The 12,826-nt window shown below is 42.7% G+C and overlaps 1 protein-coding gene across 3 annotated transcripts; it reads right to left on the bottom strand.

Annotated features, from left to right (window-relative positions):
- Positions 1 to 654: 654 nt before the first annotated feature.
- Positions 655 to 12,471, bottom strand: sp3a (sp3a transcription factor). Of its 3 annotated transcripts, none has more exons than XM_075479653.1 (7): positions 12,301 to 12,471; positions 11,780 to 11,877; positions 11,324 to 11,419; positions 8,775 to 10,008; positions 7,185 to 7,368; positions 6,899 to 7,095; positions 655 to 2,662 (listed from the first exon to the last, which is right to left on the bottom strand). In XM_075479653.1, the coding sequence occupies exons 1-7, from the start codon at positions 12,320 to 12,322 to the stop codon at positions 2,370 to 2,372; spliced, it is 2,124 nt and encodes a 707-aa protein (XP_075335768.1). In that variant the 5' UTR covers positions 12,323 to 12,471; the 3' UTR covers positions 655 to 2,369. The 3 variants fall into 3 exon arrangements, with proteins under 3 accessions (XP_075335768.1, XP_075335769.1, XP_075335770.1); XM_075479654.1 differs by having other exon boundaries at positions 11,324 to 11,410; XM_075479655.1 differs by lacking the exon at positions 11,324 to 11,419.
- Between the last annotated feature and the right edge of the window lie 355 nt (positions 12,472 to 12,826).

Genomic DNA, 12,826 nt, shown 5'->3' with positions numbered 1-12,826 from the left:
AATAGCAGATTAATCTATCAAATTATTTTGGCATTTGGAAAATAGTATCATATTTTGGTAAATAACAAAGACAGGAAACTGTGGACATGACCTGGAAGCTTATCTGTAAGGGTTTGTTGATAATTCACTCAAAGATATATGAATGCAGGGCACAGAATCGGGAGCCGCTCATCCCTCTGTAGGGTTTGTTCAAAGTCACGAGGCACTACTTTGTTCTCCAGCCGCAGAATACGTTCCTGACATTTCTGTGACATTAACTCGCAGTTAATTGAGGGTCTGCACCTGCTGTTGGCCTCGGTGACTCCTGTCTTCATCATAGCAGCGGTACAGACGGAAGGTCAAGGGGTCAAACATAGCTCACGTCCTGCTGCCTCGGCTGTAGTGACATCTACTGGACTACAAAACCCAGAGTGTAAGCTGTGCAGGGGAAACGAACCTCTTTGGCTGGCTGACTTCTTCACAAGGAGACAAAAACTGAAGATTTCAAGGAAAGAAAAAAAAAAAAAAAAAAAAAGAGCAAAAAAAGTTTCTTGTGTTTAAGTTTTTTTTTTTAGAGGCATCAAACCTTTCTCACAGAGGAAGCAGAGTACGACCAAGGCTGTGTTGAAAGTCAAAGAATTGGGCAAACGGAAAATAAAGCAAACGGAAAGAACGTTCAAGTGTAACAAAGATTTATATTGATGTTATATATTGACATATTTATACAGAAGACTGGAGTGAAGATAAACCTTCAGCGTTCGGTAAAGAATACGAAGATGCTGCGTGTTTCGGCATCACAACATCCGACTCCAAAGGCCTCCTGAAGAGGACCAAGTGGCTGTTAGGAAACGGATCGAATTACATATTTTTCAATGTCTCAAAAAAAGAAAACTGAAATAAATTAATTTTTTAAAAAAAGACCCAAATATGCCGCCATTAAACTCACCGTTCAGTGTGCATGTGCATTCAATTTAACAACTTGGGGGCAGGAATAATTAGAAATAAGATATCACATGGAAAAGGGGGAATGTAACACAGTTAAAGTGAAACAACGAACGAACGGGGGGGAGAAAAATAAAATTCAAAAAAATAAATGACATTTGTCAACAACGGATATGACTGACGGATTTTTACAAAACATCTTTATCCAAACTGATAAACAACAAGATTAAAGTGATGAGAACAGTGCTGTTAAAAAGTACCACTTTGAGTAACCAGAGTTTGCTTTTTCAGAACTAAGCGACAGAACCGAAGGAGTAAGATATCTGTGAAAAACTCTGCCGAACTGTCTCCATAAAACAAGGTTTGCCGTGATAAAAGAAACAAACAAAAAAAAAACAAAACCCTGACATGATGGGATTCAATGCGCATAGGTAACATAATGGCAGCTTAAACATTTTCTTCACAACATACAACCGTGGCTGGGGAAGCAACAGGGGTGATTCATTCTACTTACAGCACGCAGTCCAGAGTCACCCTGAGTTTGGAGTCAAATTTGGCAATTTTCACCCAAAAAAAAGAAAAAATAAAGGAAAAAAAAAGTCCTCTTCTGAAGTCCTCCAAAAAAAGGGTACAAAACACATCTGAATCACATTATAAGAGCCATTGGAAATATTTCAGACCTTCAATATCACAAATGCATTGTCTATGTAAAGCTTCATATAAATAGCTGTTCGAAATATTCAAGAAGCAAATAACGTGCCATTTCAACAGTGTACGTTGAAATGGGAAACTACGATACAAAATTTTGATTGTTTTTCATTTTCACCTGCAAAGAGCGGTAAGTGCGAAACAAATTCGGAAAAGTGAGACAAAATATATATACGAAGGAGGAAACAAAAAACAAAGAAAGACGGGCTGTGAAAGCAGACTGGCTGCCAGGAAACGATGCAAAATAGCATTTCATAAACACGTAGAGTGAAAAGATTTGCGTGGACTCGACGACTTTACTTCAGCTGGATAAAATTAGCTCTGGTGCGCGGTTCGGTTTCTGCCAGGAAAAGAGTTCGAGGAACACATTTCGCTTTACAGGGATATGCTCCAAAATATACTGTCAACAGAAAGGCGAGGAAAGAGTCGCTCAACTTAGTCATCATTTCTTTTCATGGAAAAACACATAATCAACAAATGGGTAGATTTAAAACAAAGTGTACTCCTACATTTCCAACTACACAACACTGTACAAAATAAGGCATTTCGTTGTAGGTTTACTGCCATGTCTTTTTCCACTGTTTAATTTTCACTTGTTTTTTCTTTCCTAAATGAAAACTGAGAATTTAATATATATATGTGTATATATATATATTTTTTTCCTTCAAAACTTGAATAAAAATGCAGGTAGGAGTATACAGTATGAGAGACACTGCAGAAGTTCATGAGCAGAGGACACATCACTCCATGACTTCGCTGGCTGCTACCGTGGTGACGAGCTGGAGAGGGATCTCTGCGTTGGCCAGGATGTCCTGGGCGTTGTTGGAGCCTTGCTGGATGTTGGTGAGGATGAGGGTGGTCCCGCCCGCCGTGGTGATGATGCTGTCGGAGGAGCCCGTGGATTCCATCGAGGCCACCATGGCGCTGCCAGAGTTCACGCCTTTTTTATTCTGATGAGTTTTAATGTGCTTCGCCAGGTGGTCGCTCCGCATGAAGCGCTTGGAACATTCTGGGCAGACAAACTTCTTCTCTCCTGCCAGAGAAAATAAAAATAAAATTAAAAACTTTGATGAGAGTTTCACGTTGAATAAAATTGGACCGGGCTAAATGTGCCATCTATCGTCAGATAGCTCCGAAGGAGATTTTTTTTTTTTTAAAAAAGACACACAAAGTTTAATTTGACTTGTCAATCTGTCACTAACAAAACTGACAAACGGAAACTAAACAGCTGATGAACAGTCCGGCCTTGTGTGTGCTTACAAACATCGAACTGGCCTCGAGGAACTCATGGTCGTCACTCAGCTGATTCCGTGATGCCGGCTTGATTGTGTGTGAGGACACGACATTTTAGTTGGAACTGCCCCCAGCCCCTGACTTAAAGTGATAGTTCGGAGTAGATTCACCCTAGGGTCATTTGAACCGTGACATCCAGCCAAGTAGCCCACCCGAAGTTTTTCCGATATTGGCTGAACATCAGCTGAGTTACTGAGTTATCCCGAATAGCTTAGTACAAGCGCTAATGGAACCTGGCAGTATCTCCAAAATTACCACACTAAAATCACATGCCATGACACCAAACTTCTACAGTAGTACAAATATGGTCTGTACTCACAAAACGATGCATTTGGAAGTTTGTACATAGTCCAGGGCCCTCATTTATCAAGCGTTCTTAGGAACAGATCTGTGCGTAAAGCGTGCGTGCGATCATTCCTGAGCAAAGTGTGGGATTTATGAACATGTACTTGAACTTAGAAATGTGCCTAAATCTACGCACAGCTTTGACCATGCTTACGCACATTGCCTAGTGGTAGAATTACAAAACTGCAAATGGTGTTGATCGCTGCACAGGGGAATATTACAATGTTCATTCAATTGTTGCATTACAGTATGTCTGACGGCATTTGGGTCCGTGTAGCCTATCCAATTCCAAAGCACGGTGCATTAGACCTACCTGGCGTTCATTGCATTTCATTCAGAGTGTAACAATAATTGTTTCACCAGAAGACCTGACAATAATCAGCCTAGTTTAATTGATATGGGTATAAAAGGCACACGTAGGACATGCCATTCAGAACGCAACATGGCCCATCTTGCAATGCTTGAGGATCTGGAAAACCGTGCGCTACGGAGGGAGCGCGTGTTTAGGGAGCGTGCAGATTTATTGGCAGAAAGTAGTGAGTGGCTTCTAAGCAGGTTCAGATTTCCTAAACATATATTGATCGACCTCTGCCGTGAACTGGGGCCATCGATGCAGCATTTCTCAGCCGTCCATGAGCCGAATTCTGCCCACAGTGTTGGATGCGATTATTTCTTTGGCCCCGACTTACATTTGATTCCCTTATGGGGGTCCACGCCAGGCAGACATTAAGCGAGGGTTTTATGGTATCGCGCAGTTCCCCAACGTCATAGGAGAAATAGACTGCACTCACGTCGCACTAAAAGCACCATCACAGCACGAATACAACCTCGTGAATAGGAAGGGGAAGCACTCCATTAATGTACAGCTTATATGCGACAGTGATATGCTGCTTCTCAATGTCGTTGCCCGATGGCCAGGGGGGACGCACGATTCCTTTATTTTGCAGAACAGCTCCGTGGGCCTTCGTTTACAAGAAGGAGCTGTTGAAGATGGATGGCTTATTGGTGAGTGTTGCGCAGCATGTTTGCAACATTGGTTATATTCAGTGTTCGAACTACGTGGGGACTCAAGGGATCCGAGACCCCCTGAAACTGACACGAGACCCTCCGAAAACATGATTTGGGAAATGTTGGGGGGTCTCTAAAATATTGGCAAAATGTGATTTCCCCTAATGAGTTATGATTGCAGACGCGATGCGTGTGTGGAGGTGTGGAGCCTGTGTGCGTAATTGGCATAAAGCTGTGCTGTCCGCCGCGTATGATTCTGTATTGCTTCTCATGTGTTTTCGAGATCCCCGCTCTGAGTCAAGCGCCAGCAAGCAAGCAAGCAAGTTCCGGTGACTTTTAAAGGGAATGTCGGTGCCATATATGGTTACTTGGGGGCGTTCCATGATGCAAATTAGTCTGCTCGTGCCCGCGCAAGGTGAACTGGCAGGCAGGAGGGAGAGGCGTGCGTGTGTGTGCGTGTGTGTGTGTGTGTGGCCGCGAGAGCATCAGCAGAAACGGAAGCAAAGCAGAGGAAACGAGGGTCACGGTTAGAACTAGCACCTGAGCAGTCAGCTTAATTCAGACAATCAGAAAGGGGAATATGTCTTCACGGTACCTGACCTGTTCAGAGCGTTCCCGTGTCCCAAAACTCCAGACGAAATACACAATGCACGCTCGATAGCGTTTGTAGGCCCTACAGTTCGGGCGTTTCCCTGTTTATTATCCGCACTCTCTCTGCAACTAATGCTAGCTCCGCCACACATACTGTAGAACACACCGTTGCGCCCTCGACTTGAATTGCTCACTTCCTCATTTACTACGGGTGACAAGGCCCGCGTGGCTGCTTGTCCCCAGCTGTGAACGTAACATCTCGCTCCATTCATGTTGCCCCGCGTTTCCTATTTAATTATTAATTTATTACACTAGACTACATTAAATCAAAAATGTTATTTTACAAATTTTATAATCCGACATTTTTAATTGACGTTGTGAGCGCATCGGAGCGAACTGGAGCGGAGCGAAATCCTCGCTCCGGCTTTTGAATTGAAAACCACTCTCCGCTCTCACCATATTTCACCGCTCCTCTCCACCGTCCGCTCCACCGTCCGCTCCACGCTCCGCTCCGTTCACATGCTCTGTTATCAACACAAGCCTAATAGCTTCTCTGCTGCTAAAGCTGCGTCGACGTCACTTCCTTGATCTGGGAGCTTCAAAGTAAGATGAGGGTTGATCTACTACTGTAGACAACAAAGCAAGGCTGCTCAATTTCTCCATTGATAAAATAAATTCACAACTCTACAACATAAAAATTCATGTAGAATATAGCATATACTTTGTTGTCAACAGTAGTAGATCAACCCTCATCTTACTTTGAAGCTCCCAGATCAAGGAAGTGACGTCGACGCAGCTTTAGCAGCAGAGAAGCTATTAGGCTTGTGTTGATAATAATAAACTCCTGGACTATGTACAAACTTCCAAATGCATCGTTTTGTGAGTACAGACCATATTTGTACTACTGTAGAAGTTTGGTGTCATGGCATGTGATTTTAGTGTGGTAATTTTGGAGATACTGCCAGGTTCCATTAGCGCTTGTACTAAGCTATTCGGGATAACTCAGTAACTCAGCTGATGTTCAGCCAATATCGGAAAAACTTCGGGTGGGCTACTTGGCTGGATGTCATGGTTCAAATGACCCTAGGGTGAATCTACTCCGAACTATCACTTTAAGGCAGTTTTTAGCTTTGACATGGCACCAGTTTTTTTCAGTGGTGGAACCAGTGCTTTGGCGGTAAAAAAAAAACAGAGAGAAGTAGTTCTCAGTTAGGCTCTGGCTCCGAACGCTGGAACCGCTTTGGTAGAAAAACCCTATAAAATGTAGCTTTTACGGTTTCTCTGAAGACTGCATGGTCTGACCTTGGGGTGAACTTTTTGGGACGTCCACACCTGGGAACCATCTTGAATGTGTTCCACTTATGAATAACCTTTACTTCACTATAGAACAATTGACTCCAAATAGATTGGAAACGTCCACATAACCATTTCAACGTTGATGGGCAGCTACATTTGCTTCTCTTAGATCATTGCTGATGTTTTTCCACCTTGGCCTCGTGTGAACACACACCTGAATGTACCGGTTAAGCAAACTCTATTTATATGGTGGTGATCACACTTGCTGATGATCAGTAAATCAAGCGCGTTTGATGAACAGCACCTGGCAGCTTCATTCATTTAGTTTTGGCTAAATAAACAATGGCACAAAGTCATATGTCGGGTGCTGTGGGTGGATTTTTCATTCTTTGTGAATTTATTGCTTTCAAAAGTAAACGGATGGATTTTTGACCAATGGCTTACAGTCATACAGTGAACTGACTGAAGAATCAGACGAAGAACACGGCTTACTTTAATTGCAATGTTTGTTGTATTATCTGACGTGCACGGATCCTTCAAAACTCTGTCATATTTGGATGTTTCTCACTATGGTGTCCAGTCCTAATCTGATATTTTTAGTTAACCCAGAAGAAGACGAATGCGGTATTTCCCTCCGTGACTCACTTTTCAGGACACAGTTTAACATATCTTGCCGATTTTATGGATGTTTTCCTGATGTGCAAACACAGAGGGAGCAAAAAGAAAAGAGGGGCACCTGTGTGTGTTCTCCTGTGCCTCTGGAGCTCATCGCTGCGTGTGAACCTTTTCCCACAGAACATCCAGCTGCAAACAAAAGGTCGCTCCCCCGAATGCCAGCGCAGGTGTGCTCGCAGGTGGGATGTCTTTCCATACACTTTCCCACAGCCCACTATGTGACAGATGTGCTGCTTCTTCTTGCCCATGCTGGATCCTCTGGGAAACACAGGTATAGACATTTAAAGCCCTTATGTGGTTTTTTTAAGCATACAGATTCAGTAAGATAATCATTCAGGCCTACTGACCTCCCACCCGACTCTTTGCAGTTGGGGCATGTGCATGCAACTCTGCGCAGCCTCTTGCCCTCCTGGCCAAGCTGATCCTCGTCATCCACCAGCCTGCCACGGAGGTGGGACAGATCATTTGTGTTCAAGGTAGAGTCTGTGTTCAGCCAGTCTCCAGAATCTGGCTCTTCCTTGATCTGAATATCTGAAATGTGAATATTATGTGAATATCAACAGAAGCTCGAGTAACAACTACGAAACAACAACAAAGAGCTGAGGAGTGATAGCTGCTCTGTAGCTGCACGTAAGAAACACAGTGATAAAATAAGAATTACTACCTTAATATTACCAGAAACTCCATCACTGGTTATTATTAGAATTAATGGGAAAGCTGCAACTTTTTGGCACCCAACCATTCTGTAGGCTATGTACAATCCAAATGCAGTATTTGAGTTGTCCAGAAGATACAAGTACACAGTAATTGTTTGAGACCAGACCCAGCATTAACAAAAAACTTTTTTTTTTGTCCCTTTATAGCGCATTTTCAGTGAACAGGGAGAAATCAAGGACACCCTGAGGACTTGTTGACCAACATGAGTGGCAAAAAATTGAATGAATAGTTTTGCCAAAAACAGTTTTGTTAAAAATCAGACACAAAGAGGTTTTAAGATTACAAAGTCATTTGTTGAAACACGTAAGCATGTCGCGTTAACAATGAAAACTGAATAAGTGCTTGAACAAATTCAAGAGTTCAGTAATGCTGGCCAAAAAAACAACATATTGTTTTTAGATTGCTGCACTGGCAAAATATGCAACTGCTTATGTAAATTTCTTAAATGTAGACCAGATTTACCGCAGACACTATGACACGTCAGAGTATGAAAAATGACAACCGTTACCAACATCAGGGACTGGTCTACTCTATTCAAGTGTCCCTGTAAACCACAACAAGGTGACAGCGAGCTACCACGAAGAATATCAGGAGCCTGAAACCAAAGCAGCTAAACGGCATGCAGTGGCCATTTATTTCAATACATGTGCTTTCATGCAGTCACATGTCAACCTGTCCTCGCTGAAAAAGCTTAGTAACTATTCATGTGTGAAAAAAGTTCAAATAATCAACTATGAAAATAACCGTCAGTAACATCCCTTCAACTGTGCAGAAAATACATTAAAAAAACCCCAAAAAAACAGTAAGTGTGATAACAAGAGCCGTGACACTGCAGACACAAATGTCACCGTGGATTGTCTTCAACATTCAATTACCTTATTTGTATTACTGTAATAAACGTGGTAATTGAGTACATTATGATAATGAGAAAAAGCATTCGGACTATAAAATATTAAAAGCTCTTGTACACACAGCTTGGGATTGCCTGAGAGCAACTACATCCATGTAATAATAAGAATAGCAACTTTAAAGAGGCGCTCCTAAGCTGACAGGAAATTGAAAGAGATGTAAGCACAGCAGACTGTAGACACCAATACAGTCCTGACAAGAGGTCAAATAAGACTAAATCAGGAATTGGGTTCATCACTGGTTGGAAAGAACATTATTTTTCTTGTTTACACTAATAATAATAATAATAATAAAAAAAAAGGCTGCTGTACCTGCCAGCATATCTGTTCCTCCTTCCTGTTGGGCCACCGAGTTGACAGTCACCGTCTGTAGGTTGGGAATCTGTCCGGCGCTGATGCTGCCCAGTGACAGGGTCTGGACTGGTGCCAGGGTTATCTGCTGGGGTGGTGTGGTGGGCAGCTGGAGGTTCTGAAGGTTTTGCACTCCCTGAACCTGGAAGGTCTGCCACTGTATCTGACCCGATGGCGTGACGGTCTGAGCTTGGATGATGAAGGTTCCTGGGTTTATCAGTTGCACGTTTTGCAGATTTTGTCCACCTGCCGCCACAGACTGGACCACCTGACCGTTGGTGGTTTGAACAGGCACCTGCTGCAGCTGGAGGATGGGATGAGCTGAGGACACCTGAATATTCTGCTCCTGATTCTGCTGGACGAAGCCTTCTTGAAGACTTGAGTCGGCTTGCTCTGTAGCCACTGACGGTAACGAAGAGTCTTGTGACAGCAGACCACCTTCACTTGCTGAGAGATGTAGCTGAGAGGAAGACGTTGGCACAAATATGTCCGGATTTGCATTTGAGTCATTTACCGGTAGTGTCTGTGAGAGGTGATCATTTGACTTGGCCAGAGTCTCTGAGCCATCCACAGGCTGACTCGCCATTATCAACTGGCCATCAGCAGTGACCCCTGTTGCTATCGTCTGAGCACCCGACAGGCCGAGGGAGTCCAAGTCCACACTGTTGATAGGAACAAAGGTAATGTTCCCAGGCAACCCCACAGGCACATTAGTAACAACCTGGCCCTGGTTGTTGAAAGTGGAGCTGCCAACTGAAACCCCCTGGATCTGCTGGACATTAGCAGTCTGTGAAATGAGGTTCTGGTTGTTGTTAAGGATGCTTGCAGTTGATGTCACATTGAGACTCTGGCTACCGTCAGGCAAGACCTGAATCTGCCCCGTGGCATCTTGAGTCAGAGTTGGTCCTTCCACACCAGATGTGGAGAAGCTCAGCTGTCCATCTGCTGTCTGAATCTGAGGAATTACTTGGTACTGAATGTTAGGCACTGAATTGGCAGCGGAGTCGTCCGTTCCAGACGTCACAAAGATTGGGTGAGTCTGTAAGTTTTGGAGGGGAAGAACATACTGTCCATTTGATGTCAATATTCCTTGACTTTGGATCTGTATTATTCCAGACTCATCCTTTACTGTTGTCGTGGGTGTTAACACCTCCCATTTGTCAGTCTCTGTGAGCTGCGAAGACGGATCTGATGTCTAAGGAAGAAAATGAGCGACAATAAAGAAATATAAAGCCACATCTTCAGTATATTCATCAACAAATTATTCAAGAACAAAATGGCCCTAATTCTTTAGATTAGTAGAAGTCAAGGGAGATTTAGATTCTTGTTTCAAATATATTGGAATTCTTATTTACTTTAATGTAGAGGCATTTACCTTTGTTCGCCTGGTTGTGTAGTATTACTGTGTATAAGGTTTTTTCGCTGGTTTATGAGGAATCATAACAAATTGAGCGTTGCGGCCCTGACATCACACCTGAAATCTGACAGGTACCTCAAGCACTAGATATGTCAACAGACTGTCATAAAACACCATCTGTAGCACACAGAACCAGGTGTGGAAACCCTCACCAGCCAAAACAAAACCTGCTTTACTTGGATGCTCTGGATGCTTTTATTTCTGGTGATCTTTGTCAAGATGGTAAAATTCACAAGAGATTTTGAATAAAAGACTTCCTAATAGCCTCAATTAACCTGAATAACTTTTCGGTTCACTAGATAATGCAATCGAGGCTTGGAGGGCAATGTCAATGATCCAAAGCCTCCAGAATGACAGATCTGAGCAACAAATAATCCACTCATTTTTCAAAAGTGGTGTCAATTTTTACTTTAACTCTTGACAACTGAAATAAAAAAAAATGGAAAATACCAACTCTAGCAGACAGACCAGCAGACTCCTTGTCATACAATATATACAAATAATTGAACATTTCTATCAAAATAACTTAAAAAAAGTCTGATAATAAATACAGCTATATATCTATTAAGTAGCCAGAGCTGAATACAAATCAAATTTGACTGATTATTTGGCAGCAAATCAAATGCATGCCAACAGAGTGAATGACAAATAACCTGGCAAATAAGCACAAATGAAAGTCAACAACAGAAAGCATCGACAAGCCTTAACCTATTTCAACTTATGAGTTGTTCAGAGAGCTGCTGTACTTGCGGCCTATTGTTGATGTCCTGGCTATACTGCTCTCCCAGTGACAAACATATTTGTTGTCAGCTTGTCATACGTTGGAGTCACAGAGTTTAGCCTCAACTCAGAGGCTGTTAAGGGCTTATCATGAGGACAGAATGGATACTGGTCCTCATTTTTTAATACAGGAAGAAACATGTAACAGTTAATGCAATGGGCTTTTCTCCTGTTTGCTAACAAAATGCAGAGGCTTTGTTCCACCAAACAAATGCAAGCTTTCATACACTCCCACCACCAGTTTTGCTCAGTTGTAACAGATGGCTTCACTTCTGCTAAAACTGTATCAGATGTAGCAGAGGTGCTGACTTACCACATCTTTGGCAGCACCTCTGTTCACCTCTGACGATGGTGACCCAACCTTAGTGCAGGTCGTTGCTAGCAGGTCGAGGGGTGATGGCTGAGTGTCCTACCCACAATGAGCAAGTTTAAAGGGAAGAAAGTGGGTGGCCATTAGTCAGGGCCACAGAAAAAGAGTGCCTCATAACTAAATATTTTAATGGACTTTCGTGTCCAGTGTTGAGCTCCTCAGGCAGCACCTAGCATAGCATTGTAATAAAGTTTAGGCCTGGTTCGAGTTTCGTATATCAATTAGGAGGTGGGATTTGTGATCGGTCTGAGAGGAAGTGTTGCCTGAGAGGTTCAAATGAGGGTAATATACCCCCTCCTCCTCCAAGTTTGAAATGTTTGAGCGTCAGTAGGCACCACTCAGGTAACGAGATCGTAGCAACGACGTATAAGTGTCATAATACCAAGAGGAAACTCTTACCTGATTGCCCCTGCCCTCCTCCTGCTGCATAAAATTGCCCTGACTGCCGTCCATGTCTAGGGCAGCCATATCATCTGGTTTCAGTGGCTGTTCTGGGGCTATGAAGTTAAAATAGGAAGGAGGTTGGCAAAGTGAGTGAACAGCGAATGCTAATGTTAGCTACAAATACCTGGGATTCACACAGGGTAGATTTATCTTGAAGCGTCGGTAAACTAACGGACAGTACAACCACTACACCAACGACAAACGTGTAACTAATAGCACTTATATCCTTAAAACTGTGGCATGTGGTAATATTTTTTCAAAGGAGACCTGACTGGTAATTTGTCCATAACAAGCTAATCTAGACAGCTAAGCTAACGAGCAGAGCAGAGCGTTAGCTACAGTTGCTAACCGAGCTGGCAATGATTAGCAATATCACCAACAAGCATCAATGCTAGCCTGCTAGCGAGCTAATTTAGCCAGAGGATGCCCGAGATAGCTCGTTAGCTTACGTGTGAAGAATAATGATTATTACGTACCAGTCATTGCGTGACTTGTCATAAAACGGAGGATCCTGATAGTCACAATCCACGGGACATGATCAGCACATTAAATTGATTGTATACGCGCAGAAATAAGTGATAACTGTCAGATTTTTTTATATTTTGATTGACGGGCAGTAGGTAACACAAAGGGTGGGGCCTCCACTGTTGACTGAGAGTATTGCGTCACGTACAGGAAATCCCACCATTCAGCGTAAAGGTGATTGGTTTAGCTTAAACTTACTGTATATTCATTTGCCAGTTGACATGTCAATCATTCCTTGTTGGATTCTTTTCCTGTTTATTATGCATGTTAGTGTCACAGTGTAGGTGGCAGTGAGGATTGTAATTACATTGTTGTTACCAGTGAATCAAGCCCGGTATCTGAAAAGGCAGGAATGGAACCAGCAACATTTTGCATAATAGCAAGGGCTGGGAAAGTCGCTTTTAAAATATAATCTGTCAATATTTGAATTATGTCAACAAAGAAAGGATTTGTTTTTATTTGAATACTTTTTGATTA

The sequence above is a fragment of the Odontesthes bonariensis genome, chromosome 12 (genome assembly GCF_027942865.1).
Source record: "Odontesthes bonariensis isolate fOdoBon6 chromosome 12, fOdoBon6.hap1, whole genome shotgun sequence".
Lineage (NCBI taxonomy): Eukaryota > Metazoa > Chordata > Actinopteri > Atheriniformes > Atherinopsidae > Odontesthes > Odontesthes bonariensis.
Note: the sequence above shows the minus strand (reverse complement) of the source record. Positions and strands in the feature narration are given on the sequence as shown.

Bases quoted from the DNA above. Each gene is read 5' to 3' on its own strand.
- sp3a (XM_075479653.1), bottom strand. From the start codon at position 12,322: ATGACAAGTCACGCAATGACTG. The intron at 7,369-8,774 runs GTACAGCAGCCT...TTCACATTTCAG, and splicing joins AGGAACAGATATGCTGGCAG to ATATTCAGATCAAGGAAGAG. The intron at 7,096-7,184 runs GTCAGTAGGCCT...TGTGTTTCCCAG, and splicing joins TGCAAAGAGTCGGGTGGGAG to AGGATCCAGCATGGGCAAGA.